Source organism: Heterodontus francisci, chromosome 6 (assembly GCF_036365525.1).
Source record: "Heterodontus francisci isolate sHetFra1 chromosome 6, sHetFra1.hap1, whole genome shotgun sequence".
In the NCBI taxonomy this organism is placed as follows: Eukaryota; Metazoa; Chordata; class Chondrichthyes; order Heterodontiformes; family Heterodontidae; genus Heterodontus; species Heterodontus francisci.
Genome location: NC_090376.1, coordinates 91,064,694 through 91,082,731, shown reverse-complemented (window position 1 = coordinate 91,082,731; position 18,038 = coordinate 91,064,694). Strand labels below are relative to the sequence as shown.

At 44.1% G+C, this 18,038-nt stretch overlaps 1 protein-coding gene across 4 annotated transcripts in view; it reads left to right on the top strand.

The window, feature by feature from the left end:
• zmp:0000001236 (mastermind-like protein 2) overlaps positions 1-18,038 on the top strand; it is a 456,887-nt gene that overhangs the window by 318,125 nt on the left and 120,724 nt on the right. For all 4 annotated transcript variants that reach the window (XR_010975223.1, XM_068034041.1, XM_068034043.1 and 1 more), the window contains exon 2: positions 9,933-11,387. Coding sequence is in view for 3 of the 4 variants with exons in the window: in XM_068034041.1 (XP_067890142.1) it covers positions 9,933-11,387 (1,455 nt within the window). In the remaining variant the exon portion in view is untranslated. The remainder of the gene's footprint in view (positions 1-9,932; positions 11,388-18,038) is intronic.

Below are 18,038 nucleotides of genomic sequence, written 5' to 3'. Positions count from 1 at the left end.
TTTCCTAGACACTGGCACCTACGCTGGTGGGGATCCTGGGATTGTGAATCACAGAATAATACAGTGCAGAAGAGGCCCTTCGGCCCATCAGGTCTGCACCGATGCATTAAAACACCTGACCTGTCTACCTAATCCCATTTGCCAGCACTTGGCCCATAGCCTTGAATGTTATGACGTGCCAAGTGCTCATCCAGGTATTTTTTAAAGGATGTGAGGCAACCTGCCTTGACCACCCTCCCAGGCAGTGCATTCCAGACCGTCACCACCCTCTGGGTAAAAAAGTTTTTCCTCAAATCCCCCTTAAACCTCCCGCCCGTCACTTTAAACTTGTGACCCCTCGTAACTGACCCTTCAACTAAGGGGAACAGCTGCTCCCTATCCACCCTGTCCATGCCCCTCATAATCTTGTACACCGCGATCAGGTCATCCCTCAGTCTTCTCTGCTCCAGCGAAAACAACCCAAGCCTATCCAATCTCTCCTCATAGCTTAAATGTTCCATCCCAGGCAACATCCTGGTGAATCGCCTCTGCACCCCCTCCAATGCAATCACATCCTTCCTATAATGTGGCGACCAGAATTGCACACAGTACTCCAGCTGTGGCCTTACCAAAGTTCTGTACAACTCCAACATGACCTCCCTGCTTTTGTAATCTATGCCTCGATTGATAAAGGCAAGTGTCCCATATGCCTTTTTCACCACGCTATTAACCTGCCCTTCTGCCTTCAGGGATCTATGGACAAACACGCCAAGGTCCCTTTATTCCTCGGAACTTCCCAGTGTCAGGCCCTTCATTGAATACTTCCGTGTCACATTACTCCTTCCAAAGTGTATCACCTCACTTTTCAGCGTTAAATTCCATCTGCCACTTTTCTGCCCCTTTGACCATCCCGTCTATATCTTCCTGTAACCTAAGACACTCCACCTCACTGTTAACCACTCGGCCAATCTTTGTGTCATCCGCGAACTTACTGCTTCTACCCCCCACATAGTCATCTATGTCGTTTATATAAATGACAAACAATAAGGGACCCAGCACAGATCCCTGTGGTACGCCACTGGACACTGGCTTCCAGTCACTAAAACAGCCGTCTGTCATCACTCTCTGTCTCCTACAGCTAAGCCAATTTTGAATCCACCTTATCAAGTTACCTTGTATCCCATGTGCATTTGCTTTCTTGATAAGTCTCCCATGTGGGACCTTGTCAAAGGCTTTGCTGAAATCCATGTAAACTACATCAACTGCACTACCCTCATCTACACACCTGGTCACATGCTCAAAAAATTCAATCAAATTTGTTAGGCATGACCTCCCTCTGACAAAGCCATGCTGACTATTCCTAATCAAATTTTGCCTCTCCAAGTGGTGATAGATTCTTTCCTTCAGAATTTTCTCCCATAGTTTCCCTACCACTGACGTGAGACTCATTGGTGAATTAGATACGTCAGGCTTCAGCATTGTATTTTGCAATCAAGTGGGATGATTCCCCATGATTGAGGTGTTGATGACGCCACCTTCTCTCTTTATATAGGAAGATAGGAACAGGAGTAGGCCATTCAGCCCCTCGAGCCTGTCCCGCCATTCAATGAGATCATGGCTGATCTGCGGCCTAACTCCATATACCTGCCTTTGGCCCATATCCCTTAATATCTTTGCTTAACAAAAATCTATCTCTCAGATTTAAAATTAACAACTGTTCTAGCTTCAACTGCTGTTTGTGGGAGCGAATTCCAAACCTCTACCCCCCCTTTGGTGAAGAAGTGCTTCCTAACATCTCTCATGAACGGTCTGGTCCTAATTTTTAGACTATGCCCCCTAGTTTTAGAATCTCCAACCAGTGGAAATAGTTTATCTTTATCTAGCCTGTCGTTTCCTGTTAATATCTTGAAGACTTCAATCAGATCACCCCTTAACCTTCTAAATTCTAGCGAAAACAGGCCTAATTTGTATAAACGCTCCTCTTAACTTAACCCCTGTAGTCCAGGTATCATTCTTGTAAACCTACGTTGCACTCCCTCCAAGGCCAATATATCCTTCCTAAGGTGTGGTGCCCAGAACTGCTCCAAGTGAGGTCTAGCCAGGGTTTTGTACAGCTGCAGCATAACCTCTGTGTCTTTATACTCCAATCCTCTGGATATAAAGGCGAGCATTCCATTATCCTTTTTGATTATTTACTGCACTTGCTCGTGGCATTTTAAAGATCTATGCACCTGAACCCCAAGTCTCTTTGGACACCCACTGTACTTAACCTCTTCCCATTTAGAATGTACCCTGCTCTATCCTTTTTTGGTCCAAAATGGATGGCCTCACACTTGCCCGCATTGAAATCCATCTGCCACAGTTTTGCCCACTTACCTGGTCTGTCAATATCTCTTTGCAATTTTATGCTATCATCTAGACTGTCTACAATGCTGCCTAACTTTGTATCATCAGCAAATTTGGATGTATGACTTACTATGCCATCATCCAAGTCGTTAATGAATAATGTGAATAGTTTGAGGCCCCAACACAGATCCCTGCGGGACACCACGAGTTACATCCTGCCAATTGGAGCACTTACCCATTATCCCCACTGTCTGTCGCCTACCACTCAACCAACTTTCTAACCATGTCAATAATTTGTCCTCAATTCCATGGGCTTCTACCTTAGTTAACAGTCTCTTATGTGGGACTTTATCAGTTGCCTTCTGGAAGTCCATATAAATAACATCCATGGACACTCCCCTGTCCACTACCTAAGTCACCTCTTCAAAAAATTCAGTGAGATTTGTCAGGCATGACCTTCCCATCATGAATCCATGCTGGTTGTCCCTGATTAACTGAAATGTTTCTAGGTGTTCAGTCACCCTATCCTTGATTATAGACTCCAGCAACTTGCCCACCACAGATGTCAGGCTAACTGGTCTGTAATTTCCTTGGTTCCCCCTTTCATCCTTCTTAAAAAGTGGAGTGACATTTGCAACTTTCCAATCCAGAGGGACCACTCCTGAATCTAGGGAACTCTGAAAGACTATAGTTAGGGCATCTACAATGTGCTCCCCTACTTCCTTTAACACCCTTGGATGGAAACCGTCAGTTTCTGGGGATTTCTCACTCTTTAGTTCCATTAATTGCCTTGTTACTGATGATTTACTTACGTTAATTGTATTAAGTCCCTGTCCCCTATCGGCTATTAATTTTTTGGGGACTTCCGGCAAGTTATCCTCCTTTTCCACTGTAAATACTGAGGCAAAGTAATTGTTCAACATGTCTGCCATTTCCCCATTATCAATGACAATATCTCCAGTTTCAGCTTTTAGTGGACCTACGTTGCTCTTGACCACCCGTTTTCCCTTTATGTAACTAAAAAATTTCTTCTTATTGATTTTGATGTCCCTTGCAAATTTCCTTTCATAATCTCTTTTAGTAGCTCCTATAAGCTGCTTTGTGACCCTTTGCTAGTCTTTGTATCGATCCCATTCGGCTGGATCTGTGCTGCGTTTTGCATTTTTGGAAGCCATTTCTTTTTGTTTTATGTCATTCCTAATCTCTTTAGTTGCCTGATTGTTGTGATAGAAATCACGCTTGCCAAATGGAAACAAATTAATTTTGTCATATGGGTCACTACTTGAACCTTTCTTTTACTGGACATTTCACATAACTTGTTTTAAAAAAATTAACAGAGCTAACCAGCTGAAAACCTGGTTGCATATTTGCATTCTGAGAGACAGTTGCATAGAGAGACAATGGGAGTGGTCCCTGATTCAATTAGCGAGATGGGTTTTGTCATTAGTGATGATCAAAAGACATTGAGAGCCATTGACTTTGTAAGAGACAAACCTCCACCACCACCCCCCACCACTACCCCCCAACTTGGAAGACTCTGAAGTCAAGCAACCCTCCGAGAAGTTGCTATTTCAAATAGAGATGGTCAGATGACTTACCTGCTGGCCAGACTGGGGACTGTTTGAATTGTGCCTCGCAGAAAGGTAACAGACTGCAAGTTGAGAACCAAGGAGAAAGGTCTCCGCTCTCTCTGTCTCTCTCTCTCTCTCAAGAAAAGACCCAGGGACTCACGGTAGCAGCTTAAGCCTCATGACAGTCTTCTGGTACCAGAGAAGCAAGTCAGAAATTGTGCACTGGACCCCAGCGAGAGCTCCAAGATCATAACTTCAGTTGAGGACATTGTATCAAGGACATAACCATCCAGTAACTGAATTCTATTTATTGCCAACCCTACTTCAAACTCCCCCCCATCCCCCGCAATTCTTTCTTCCCCTCTGCATCTATTTGTGTGTGTGTTTCTCTTGTGTGCATGCAAGTATGGTTGTGTCAAGTATTTTAGTAATTTTTAGCCAAGTTAGAGTGTTAAGGCTAATAAACTTACATCTTTCCTGTTTAAACCTAAAAAAACCTGTCTGATTGGTTCATTTGAAATTATAATTAGAGTGCAGTGAGCAAAGGACTCACTGAGGGGGTAGGGTAAAATCACTGTGTTTTATAAGTTAAACCCTATTACGGCCAAACCAGGAAAGGAGCAAGAGGGGAGCCTGAGACTGCTTCCTTATCCGGACCTAACATTGTCTACCACCATTCTCAGCTGGGTATGGGAGGGCTAGATTGCTTTGATCCATTGGTTGTGGGGCTACTTACCTCTTGTTTATATAGCTTGTAGCTGTTAGTGTTTAGCGTGCGGATAGCCTGTGCTGTAGTTTCACCAGGTTGATGAAGATATTCTAAGATATTTCTGGTGTTGTTCCCTTCTGTAGTCCCCATTGAAAAGGAGTTATTTGTCTTCTGCTTGATAGTGATGGAGGAATAAGTGGTGTGTTGGGCAGTGAGGTTCCAGATTGTGGTGGTATGCACTTCTGTTGCTGCTGATAGTCCACAGCACCCGTTGGATGCCCAATTTTGGATTGCTAGATCCTTCCTTAGTCTATATCACTTAACATGGTGATAGTGTTACTGTCCATGATGGATGATATCCTTACTGTGGAGATGAAACCTTGACTTCACAAAGATTGTGTAGTGGTCACCCCTACTAGTTATTGTGGACAGATGTGCCTGCGACAGGTAGGTTGGTTTGCTCACCACCAAGCACAGGGCCAATCTGGCAATTGTAACAGGAGTGGGTTTCACCAGCCCTCTGGGGATAGGCTCGGAGGAGAGGGGGACCATAAAATGATGAGGGAAGGCCGGATTGGAATAGCCATCGTCCTCCTGCCACCATACTGTTTTACCAGCAGCGGGGAAGGTGGAGAATGGCCTTCCCGCCCAGAGGGTAATTGGGTCACTTAAGTGGCCAATTTACCAGCAGTGGATGAGCCCTCCACCACATAGCAGCCTCACTGCGGGCTTGGGGGTGTGTGGGCCCTACTATTTGGACACTCTGCGGCCCACAGAGTGGCCCCCGATGGCAATGGTCACTCCCTGTGGCAAACACCCACTCGCTGGGGCCTGCTCCCATGGCATCCTCTCTTCCAGGCGCAGTGGCCACCACTCCCAGTAGCGCTTCTGAGACTGCTGAGCTGCCAGCCCTCCAATTGGTCGGCTGTTCCTGGGGGCGGGCGCCAGCCCTTTAAAGGGACGGGAGCCCCAACAGCAGTTGATTAGTTTCCGGATGACCAAAAATGGCAGCCGTGATCCCATAGACAGCCAAGGCAGGGTTATCCCTGGTTTTCAGGCCCGTCATCAGGGCCTCTGCTGTGTTGACAAAATTCTGGCCATGTGTGTAACTTGTGTGCTGTGTTTTGTGCATAAATAAAATCTTCTTGTATGGTTACATTACAGAGACCTACTGAGCTGGCTTGGTGTACATTATCACTTTATAATCAATCGATTCTGAATTATCATGGCAAATTCGAGATGCTATTTTTGCAGCTTTCTTTTGTTGGCTCCAACTTCAGATTTCTTTCCATTGGGCACATACTTCCAGTCAAGTCTCACAAGGCCAGTTGTAGTAGATAGTAGAGTTGTTACATCTGGGTGGTGGCTGCAATTAGGAGAGCAGAGATATCTGCAGTAAAAGCTGTGCAGGGAGATCTGCTGTTAATATTTTGCAGATCTCTTATGCAGAAGCAGACATTATTTGCTTACATATAACATAACTTGCTTGTGCAATATTTGTTTTCAGTAATGAAGTTAGTTTTATATGTATTGTTAAATCCAACAGCTTTCCAGATAGCACTAGTCAAGAGCTGACAGGAAATAAAAACTAAAACATTTAGTTTAAAATGCTGTAGGTATCTCCTTGCCCAAATGCAATTCCTACAAGATACTAATAATTGCAAAGCATACAGAATTAAAAAAATTGTTTTATTATCAAAGGGTTTATCATCTAGAGGATTCTATAATGCATAGTTAACTCTTGCTGGTTTGTGATTTAATTGCTGGTATTATTTCCTGACAAATTGGATAAACTGTAAACAAAAAGCTTGTCAGCAAAGCCTAAAGGATTAACACTTAATCCCAGTATATATATTGTGTTGCAATAATTCAGAAACAAATAAGGTTCAGTTACTTGGGCATTCCAACAGACTGTCACTGTAACTCCTGCAGGAATCCAGTAACGTAGCCCAGAAATATGTGGACAGCTGGATCCACTGGATTCTTGCCTATGCTAGGAGTTCCCTGTCAGCCTTGTAAGGGTACAGCATTCAACCTGCACTGCGTTTGCACATCCCTCAGTGGGACCTTCTTTAAGGTTGGCAGTCAGGTGAGGAGAACTATGTCAGCCTCCAGAAGGCCACAAGGAGAAATGGCCTGTACCCCCAAGGAGGGAGGTAATTAAGTATTGGCCTCCTTGGTAAGGGAGCAGAAAACTTATCTCAGATGGTAGTGGTTAGGCACATGCCTCCCTATCCATCTGGATGGCAGTCAGGTGCCAGACTTTCTGCCAGCAGGCAGGAACCTGCGATACACTCAGATGGCATAGGTTCATGTCAAACCACTACAAATTAGGTGCCCTCTTGCTTTCCCAACAGACTCAGTCAGGATTAGTGCCAGAGGGTTTGGACTGGAGGGATACTGCTGTAACTACTGGGATTACGGTCCAACAATTTTAAAGACAAATATTTCTATGATGGTTCATTCTTTAGAAGGCAAGAATTTTACTAACTAATGGAAACTAGTGTTGAAGTATCCAAAGTCTTGCAAATTTATGTTGTTAAAAGCATACATACAATGGCCCAATTGCCTGGAACATTTCAAAACACAAAGTTCATCCCTAGTGAACATTGTCCTCTTACAAAGAGACTCAATTCAACTTTTAACCCATGATGCAGCTGAACATTCTGGTTTCTCTTACAAGTGACTGGATCATGCAGCATTTCCCACACCTCTCCACCTCACAGGTGCCCAAGATGTTCTGGTGCTAGCACACAGGTTCTCACTGGGCTACATTTAAATAGTACGACCCTAAGAATTGCAGTGGGATCAGGATTGCAAGGTCACCAGCAGGGTGTCATTTCCATTACTATAATGATGGCAGTGGAGTGAGGCTGTGGATTTTCAGGTCGGTGTGTATGTATTTGTCATTATATGGGCTGAATTTTCGGGGCCCCCCCCAAAGTTGGGAATGGACGGTGTGTCAGTTTCAAGACATCATTCCCAGCACTGGCAATAATCACCAGGGAGGGGCAGGAATCCTGCTGTCCTTCCAATTGAGGATAATTAAAGATGTTTAAAAGCTCATTAAGAGCTTGTTAAGGTTTTAGGTTTAAATTTTTAAAGGGGTAGCCAGGATACCCATGCCTTCAGAAACTGATCAGTTGAAGGGAGACGGGTAAAGAGTGGGGAGCCAGCCATGGCTGCCCCAGGGCATCATCCCAGCCCCATGAGGGTCAGCAGGGACAAAAGGGAACTGGGCCCTTGGTAAGGGAGGGGGTGCCCTTGCATTGCACAGGTGGCAGGGAGATTGGGTACTCAGTGCTGGGGCTTTGAACAGGGTCATTACACCCCTAGCATCGTGGGGGCAGAAAAACAAGGGATTGCGCTGCCAAGAGCAGTTGAGCAGCCACTTGCCCAGAAGGAAGGTTCCAGCTAGCATTAGGGGCACGACTGTCAGATGTGGACAACACTCTCCACAAGAAGGGCAGAACCCTAGGCATCAGGAGGGCACTGGAGAAGAAAGAGGAGCAGAAAGGCAACGGAGGCCAAGCCCTCAACAGAGGATCCACTGTCGAAGATGGAGCTATCTGGAGATGACCGCGAACCAGTGCCACAGGAGATTGCGATTCTCCAGGGTAGATGGTCACAGAGATATGTGCTCTCGTCACCAAAGATCCCACACCATGCAGCAGTGGTCACCTTGCCCTGCCAGTGGCTGTCAAAGCCATTGTGGCCTTGAACTTCTTTGCTTCTGGCTCCTTCCAAGACCTTAGTGACATCTTGTTAAATAACTGCACACCACTGCATCTTGCTGGTCACTGATGCCTTTTTTGCCAGAGCTGGACAGCACGTTTATTTAACGAAAGACATGGCCTCTTAGGGACAGAGGGCACTGATTTCTGCATCCATCGCTGGATTCCCCCAGATGCAGGGCATCATCGATTGCACTGCTGTGGCCATTAAAGCACCCAGCGACCAGCCAGTAAGATCGATCAATAGGAAGGGCTTTCACTCCCTCAACATCCAGCTGATCCGCGACCACAACAAGAGATTCCTCCATGTGTGCGTTTACTTTCCTGATAGCTGCCATGACTCTTCCATCCTCCACCGGACTCCACCAGGCTGCCTCAGATCTTCACACACTAACAAAGTGTGATCCAGTTTGGCAGTGATGAAGCGATGGTCTGCCCTGCCTCACGTATCAGGCCTTCAGCTCCTCTGTGACATTTCACTTCCCTCTGATGCAGTCGGAGGCTTTGGCACAAACTGCAGATCTTTCCCTCAGGACAACCAGCATCTTCAGTGATGACTGCCGTTGGTGTCTACAGGAGCCCCACACTTTTTCTGACCTGCCTCCACTCTCAGCCCCACTGGCTTTAAGTGGACAGGAAGCCCATCTCCATGCCAATTAAGGACTTCTCCGTACAAAAATGTTAACTTTGATCCTGTTTCCCGCCTTTGTGGTGAAAATTCAGCCCTATATGCCTGGATTTACACGAACTAATCTTGTGGCTATTTCAAAGAATCAGAAATTTGATTGTATTATCGTCACAAGTATTTTGGTAAAGCATAATGGTGGAAATACATTTTCGTACTATGTGCTCCTGACCTGTAAAGACAAGCCAGCTATGCAATTATTGCTGTTGCCTTTTCAAGCATCAATTGTGTCTGGAGAGAGCATTTCAAAATATATAACAGTAAAGTGCCAATGGTTGCAGGCCTGCCACTGGCAATGATATTGGCAGAAGCAATTCGAGGTAGTGATAAGCAAGTATTATTGTTTCTTCTTTCCTCCTGTAATTAGTTGATACCAATGAACTGAAAAGGCTTGGCGGGTCCAGGTACTTGTTTCAATCTACCCTGCCCTTACAAGGCCAATCACATCAAGGGGACAAGGAGACTCTATGCTGGGAGTTCCTACTTCACCGACTCGAGGGATCTGGTGTAATACTAGAGGCTAGTATGCTGAGAGATGAGGTGCACCAGCCTCTAAATGGGCACAAGTGTCCCCCCTCCCCCACCTCAAGCAGCAGGTAGAAGTTTGGATTGAATGGGGGGGACCAAGGGGAGATAGGTTTTCCAACCACATGAGACCAACAGATGCTGGAAATGCAACCATAATGGCATGGCTGCCCATCAGAACCAGGGAGATGAGGTGCTGTCCTGCTGACTCCTCAAATTCCAGTGGCCAAGATCCCAGTGTAACATGCCAAATTGTGGCAAATGGATTTCAGAGGCCTTAATATTTTAAGCATTAAATAATCTATTAGCAGATGATTTTTTTTGGGAGGCGTGAATGCAAACTGTTACTCATAAAATAAGTTAATACATTTTCTTTCTTTTAGTTACAGGGTTCCATAAAGAGAAAGCTGGAAGGAAATGGTTCACCTGTCAGCAATGATAGACAAAATGGCATCTCAGATGGACCTTTCCAAATGGATATTAAGAGAATACGAGTGGATGAAGGTAGTCTTGCAATAGGCCAAGGTGGGCATCAGCTCAGTAATGGACAAGGCCAAACCATGCAGGTTTCAGTCACAATGGGACCTGCAACTCCAGGAAAAGACACTGGCTTGATTGGAAGCACTCAAGCCAATGGTGGTGATGTCAGTTCTGGGTTCAACTTGCCTCTCAACAAGGAGATGAAACAGGAGCCAACAGAGAGTGTTTCATGCACTGAGAATCTAAACAACCAAATCTCCAGCAACAATATGTTATTCGAACCCAAAGATGATCTAGGAATGCAATTGCTTGATCCAGATTTGCAGGATTTGTTTGATGAGTTGACAAATATGTCAGGTGTTCCTCCACTGAGCGATATTGATCTGGACAACATGTTAAACCCCAGCATTAGGAACGAAGAATCATTTAACATGGACCTTAGCCAGCAAAACCAGAGCAGTACACCGAAGTCGCATTCACAGTTGGAAAATCCAACAATAAAAACTGAATACTCCCCCGGTTTTACCCAGGCACCAGTAGGGTCACCCCAAATGCGGCCTCCTTCTGCTGGGCCGCCGTATTCCATGGCAAATGCAGCCATGTCCACTCCTTCACCCATCTCCTCAGCACCTCAAAGTCAAAACCAGCCACAGCAATCTTTACCTTCTGCAACAAACAGAACCCTGTCCAATTGGCATGACATGTCCCATGCACAGCAGCTGAAAAAGATTGCAGACAATCGGCAACAGCATGCCTTGCTGCAGCACCAACAGCAAAATCAGGCAGCTAGCTGGCCACCTCCTCCACAGTCAGGCCCATCATCAGGAAATTTTGGCCAGGAGAAAATACCCAGTCCCTCCCTCCACCAACAGTCCTTCAGCCCCCAAAGGTCTCTGCTCACTGGGGTGTCAACCAACAGCAATCAGGTGAAAAACATGAATAACTGTCTCTACAAGACTCCAACTGCAGCACAGACTAGCCACATGGATATGATAATTCACCAGCAGCAGCAGGCTCACAGTATAAATCGCAGTATGATGAATACCAATTCTGCATCACCAGACCAACTTTCATACAATAATACTAAGCCCTTATCTCATTATGATCCAGAATCAAGTCAGATCGCTTCGATATTGAGTTCCCAGGGCAAATCTTCGGTCCTGCATTACACCCAGCAGCAGCAGTCTTCAGCACCAATGCAGCAGCAGCCACCACCACCAACGGGTCATCTCCAAAATCAGGCCTTACAGCGGGCACAGAGCATACCAATTGCACTGCAACAAAAGATGCTGCTGCAGAAGTTGCAACAAAACCAACAGCCTTCAGGGTTGCAGTATCCTCTGGCCCAACACCGACAGGTACGAGTTAGTCTTTTTCAAATGTCTGATTACAGCCACAAAACAAACATTTAGTTTCTCGTTTCCCCCCTTTTCTTGAATCTAATGCCATATTCAGCAAGTTTGTCACATTAATTGCTTAATACAGTTAATCTACTGCTACTAAATCAACAGGTTTGCCATACTGGATGACAGGGGGAGGTATATTGTTCACACACACTTTCCTCGTGAATTGAACACATCTCCTTCCAGCAAAATCGGCACTGATCTTTATCATGCGTTAATGATGCAATGTTCAGTGCATTGCGGCTTTACAATGCCAAATCTACTTTGCCAGCAAATTATTAAAATAATTTCTAATGTTATTATAAATTAAAAGTCATGACTTGGAATTTAAAAGATGCTTCAAATAGAGAGATTTTTATTGTGATACAAAATAAGATTTTTAAAGAATTTTTAATTTAGACAAAACCTATTTTAAAGAATCCCAACTGTGCTATTGAAATGATACCAGGATTAAGTACATCAGTCCTGAACTATCTTCAGGCGATAATTAGACTATGGATATTGAGAATGGTAGCATAGTGGTAATGTTACTGGTCTAGTAATCCAGAGGCTTGGACTAATGCTCCCGAGATATGAGCTCAAAGCCCACCTGAGCAGGTTAGAGAATTTAAATTCAATTAATTAATAAATTTGGAATAAAATGCTAGTCTTATTAATTGTTGTAAAAACCCATCTGGTTCAGTAACGTCCTTTAGCAAAGTAATGCTGCCGCTAAACCCAGTCTGGCCCACACGTCACTCCAGACCCACACTAATGTAGTTGATTCTGAACTGGCCTCACAAGTCACTCAGTTCCAAGCAGCTCATGGGCAATTAGGGATGGGCAAAAATGCTGGCCTTGCCAGCGACGCTCATATCCCAAGAACGAATAAAAGAAATTGTCTACTCTTGAGAAACATAGCCATAGATTAACTCTGGCTAGGGTGTGATTTACGTATAACTCAACACACAAGATGGTAGTGTCATTTGGGTTTACATGATGCTATTTTAAATATACTCTTAATATTTTACCACAAATATATACATTTTGAAGATCTAAGTACCGTGACAAAGTTTGAAACATTAACTTCACTTGCTGTCACTAACAAAAAAATTTGTAATGAACCTGAGAGGTCAACATTTTCATTGTAGTATGTAAATTCCATGTCCGTGGGTAGCTTTCCAACGATTACAGTTGCAGTTCTATAGGTCTGAGTAGCTCTCCTGTCATTACAGTGTGCAATTCTATAGGTGTGGTAGCCCCCAGTGATTACAGTATGCAGTTCTATAGGTGTGGGTGCTTCTCCAGTGACTTGTGTGCAGTTCTATAGGTGTGGTAGCCCCTGCCCAGCCAGTGATAACAGTGCACAGTTCTATAGGTTTGGGTGGCTCTCCAGTGATTACAGTGTGCAGTTCTATAGGTGCGGGTAGCTCTCCAGTGATTACAGTCTGCAGTTCTATAGGTGCAGGTAGCCCAGTGATTACAGTGCAGTTCGATGGTTTGGGTGTCTCTCCTGTGATTACAGTTTGCAGTTCTCTTGGTGCAGGTAGCTCTCATGTCATTATAGTGTGCAATTCCTTAGGTGTGCATGGTTCTGCGGTGATTACAGTTTGCAGTTCTATAGGTGTGGGTAGCTCTCCAATGATTACAGTGTGTTGTTCTGTAGGCGCGGGTGACTCTGCAATGATGACAGTGTTCAGTTCTATAGGTGTGTGTCGCTTTCCAGTGACTAGTGTGAAATTCTATAGGTGTGGTAGCCCCGCCACAGTAATAGCAGTGCACAGTTCTATAGGTATGGGTGGCCCTTCAGTGATTACAGTGTGCAGTTCCATAGGTGTGGGTAGCTCTGTAGTGATTACAGTGTGCAGTTCTGTTGGTGCGGGTAGCTCTCCTGTGATTACAGTGTGCAGTTCTATAGGTGCCGGTAGCTCTCCAGTGATTAAAATGTGCAGTTCTATAGGTGTGGGTGCCTCTCCTGTGATTACAGTGTGCAGTTCTATAGGTGTGGGTGCCTCTCCTGTGATTACAGTGTGCAGTTCTATAGGTGTGGGTGGCTCTCCAGTGATTACAGTGTGCAGTTCTATAGGTGTGGGTGCCTCTCCAGTGATTACAGTGTGCAGTTCTATAGGTGTGGGTGCCTCTCCTGTGATTACAGTGTGCAGTTCTATAGGTGTGGGTGCCTCTCCTGTGATTACAGTGTGCAGTTCTATAGGTGCAGGTAGCTCTCCTGTGATTACAGTGTGCAGTTCTATAGGTGCGGGTAGCTTTCCAATGAGTACAGTGTGCCGTTCTATAGGTGTGGGTGGCTCTCCTGTAATTACAGTGTGCTGTACTATAGGTGCGGGTGGCTCTCCTATGATTACAGTGTGCAGTTCTATAGGTGTGGGTGTCTCTCCAGTGATTACAGTCTGCATTTCGTTAGGTGCGGGGTAGCTCTCCTATGATTACAGTGTGCAGTTCTGTAGGTGCGGGGTGGCTCTTTTGTGATTACAGTGTGCAGTTCTATAGGTGCAGGTAGCTCTCCTGTGATTACAGTGTGCAGTTCTATAGGTGCGGGTAGCTTTCCAATGAGTACAGTGTGCCGTTCTATAGGTGTGGGTGGCTCTCCTGTAATTACAGTGTGCTGTACTATAGGTGCGGGTGGCTCTCCTATGATTACAGTGTGCAGTTCTATAGGTGTGGGTGTCTCTCCAGTGATTACAGTCTGCATTTCGTTAGGTGCGGGGTAGCTCTCCTATGATTACAGTGTGCAGTTCTGTAGGTGCGGGGTGGCTCTTTTGTGATTACAGTGTGCAGTTCTATAGGTGCAGGTGGCTCTCCTATGATTACAGTGTGCAGTTCTATAGGTGTGGGTGTCTCTCCAGTGATTACAGTGTGCAGTTCTATAGGTGCAGGTAGCTCTCCTGTGATTACAGTGTGCAGTTCTATAGGTGCAGGTGGCTCTCCTATGATTACAGTGTGCAGTTCTATAGGTGTGGGTGTCTCTCCTGTGATTACAGTGTGCAGATCTATAGGTGTGGGTGTCTCTCCTGTGATTACAGTTTGCAGTTCAAAAGGTGTGGGTGTCTCTCCTGTGATTACAGTGTGCAGTTCTATCGGTGCAGGTAGCTCTCCTATGATTACAGTGTGCAGTTCTATAGGTGCGGGTAGCTCTCCAGTGATTACAGCCTGCATTTCGTTAGGTGCGGGGTAGCTCTCCTGTGATTACAGTGTGCAGTTCTATAGACGTGGGTGGCTCTCCTGTGATTACAGTTTGCAGTTCTATAGGTGCGGATAGCCCTCCTGTGATTACAGTATGCAGTTCTATAGGTGCGGATAGCCCTCCTGTGATTACAGTATGCAGTTCTATACGTGCGGATAGCCCTCCTGTGATTACAGTATGCAGTTCTATACGTGCGGGTAGCTCTCCTGTGATTACGATGCAGTTCTGTAGGTGTGGGTGGCTCTTCTGTGGTTACAGTGGCAAATCTATTGGTGTGGGTGTCTTGTGAGTCCCAACCCTTCAGATCAATTGTCCAGGGTAGTTTACCACCAATGTTACTCGAGCCATCCAAGAACTGCTGCCCTATCAATTTTAAGCTTTCCTAATCAACCCAAGATGACATTACCATCTATTTTAGTATTAATAATACTATTCAATACAGAACATCCCTACTGGAACATAAGCATCATCTGCAGGAATATAAATTGATGCAAAATATTCATCTAGGTGCTCTGCCATGGCCTGAGAATCAGTTTAAGTATGTCCTACTATCCTTTAGTGGCTCTGTATGGTCCTTAATGGACTTCTGACCTCACTGAAAAGGCCTTTGCTATTACTGCCACAATTACGAATCATCTACTTTTCCAGAGATCTCTTGGCTAATCTTATGGCTATTTTCGCCTCCCTTAATCATCTGGAATATTTTTCCCTGTTCCCCCCTAAGCAAATGCCTTAACTGTCTAGAATGACTTCTGTTTCAGTTGAATTTACCTTTGTGCATTCCTCCTCAACCGTAATGGTTTATTTTGCCATGTTCCCTCCTTTTAACCATTGGGACAATACATGGCTTCACTTTGCGAATGGTTTTGAATAGAGCACATTTGTTCTCAGCACTTGGTTGGCCAACCCTACGACATAGGCAATCAACTTTTGCCAGACCTTCAGCCATTTTTGTAAATGTAGCCCTCTTAATATCTGGGACCAGCATTAGATTGGCTACAGCCTTGGATTGGCCAATAATATTAATCCTAATTATATTATGATCAGAGCTGGTCAGGTATTCCCCCACAATAAGGAAACGAAAATTGCTGCAGGTGTACACAAAAGTCTCAGCTATTCTCCCCGCTACACAAGATGGTTCATCATCAAACCATTTAATACAAGGATATCAGCTGACCTGCCATTATTTTCTAGCCCTGCAGCACACTTTGTGATTTTTTTTTTAAACATACAGAATGACACATTATTTTCTTCATTCAGTGTCATAATTACCTCCCACCAAGATACAGTGCATACTCGCTGCTAAGCAGCAGAGGAGTCAAAGTGAAGATTTGCTCTCCAAGCTAAGTGTGAAGTGTGAGTACAAACTTCACAATTTAAGCTTTTTCATTGTCAAGTGAAAAAAAAATCATCTGTACCACCCAAATTCTGACAGTATGGATGTAGTAAGCACACTGCCCAGTGTAGAACTGAATCCTACAGATCAGGCTAGTCATGGGTTTGATCCCCAGTCTGACCTGACTCCATTGTCCTCAGCTGGTCTGGCAATATTAGGGATTGCTATTGTTTGCCAATTCGATACCTCCTGCCCTCACTATCCAGGTTTACACCGAAGAACGATCAGTTGGGAGAGCTACATGAGGGCAGCTGATTTCGAAGAAACCATACTCAAAATAAGTCACTGTCATCAGAAAAAGTGGAGAGAAAATTGTGGTGGTAAAGTGCAAGATATAAATTTGCCATGCCCTAATTTTTAAAGCGGCACTGTCTTCCTAAAAAGCCTAATTGAAAATGATTTTTTAAATTCAGGTAGGAAAAGGATTCGAAGCAGTCATTGATCATTTTCATTGTGATGATGAAATTTTATGATCCACTTTATGGTTTTTGTCTTCACTAAAGGAGATTGCCTCAGTACATTATTTGTACTGGGTTTATGATTTTGTTACACATAGCAACTGAGGAAATCTTCCACAGTAGTGCCTGCACAAACAGAAAAATAAACTGCCAATTTTATTTCACAAAGTGTGTGCAATTTTAATAAAAGTGAAGATTTGATGAGAAAAGCTATAGCTTTGCAATGTGACTTGTGGTGCCTCACTAACACCAAAGAGAGGTTGCCTTTCATTAATTTCAACAGACACTTTTAAAAGGAAACTTGTGGCTTTGTAGGTTTCTTTTTAACCTTTCCTGCGCAAATGGGAAAGTCCCTATTGCAAATACATTTAAAGCTATTGCCAACTTTTGGCATGGATGCTGAGGGGAACCTATTGTGTTACAACATTCCAAAGTCACTGGTATGCCATTTATGGATTCTGACATGCTCAGGAGAATGAGTTACACCAAACTGGCATGTTGATATTCCACATCTTGTTACTGAAACTTGGTGAGTAAGGTAGCAACATATTTGTCAGAGCTTGCACACAACATGCTGACTTTGCAAGTGTACGACTGACACTAAACTGTGACGAAGCATTGCTGAGATTGCATTCTCTGGAGCCCTTCATTCACACCTTTAAGACAGCAACAGCAATATGTGACTATAATTTCCTCCAACACTCATTTTATTTGAGGCACACGTTGGGTTGAATTTAATAATATAACTAATTGAAATTAAAAAGTAATACATAAGAAAAGTAGTCCTGAGCATGGACTGGCATTTCCAATGTAGAGGATGCACATTGTCACAAACTGAGTGTCAAACTTCCATTTAGAGGGAAGCATAATAGTCAAATGCAATCAGCTCACTGTCATATCTGTTACAGTACCTGACCGAGAGAAAACCAGTACTAGGTACCTATCATACCTTTCAAATTGAAGTTTTTACATTTTAAGTTTTTTAGATGGAAATCTAAATGCATGCAGATAGGGTAATGATAAATTATATATTTTTAGAAATGGTCAAAAATGATGACCCTTAATTTAGCTAATATTCCAATCAGCTCCACACCCAGATCAGGTCACATCAACTAATTATATATGGCTGTTGTTATATGATAGCTAGTGTATCCATGTCTAGTTTATGCAGTTTCTTGGAAGCTGATTAAGAATAAAAGCAGAAAAATACTAACAATATACTGCAGGTTCATCAAAGTCTGAAATGAGAAAAGTTGGGCTAACATTTCAGGTGGAGACCCTTCATTAGAATTCAGTGAGGCGTGGCAACTGACACCTGAAACATGAACCTGTCTTCTCTCCTTTAAATTATTCACAGTTTTTGACAGGAAGTTGTGAGTGATTATTCAAGCTTCAGCAATCTGAGTCATTTCTTGAAGCAGCGATATGCCTCTAATCAGAAATTCTTTGTGTTCAGTTTCTGCTTCTCCTACTGCCTTGGTGGGAAATAGCAGCTTAAAGGGGACATGTAATTACTTTGAGGTGGTGCTTTTAAGGCTCAGTCTCTGAATAGCCAAAACTTTCACTGTATC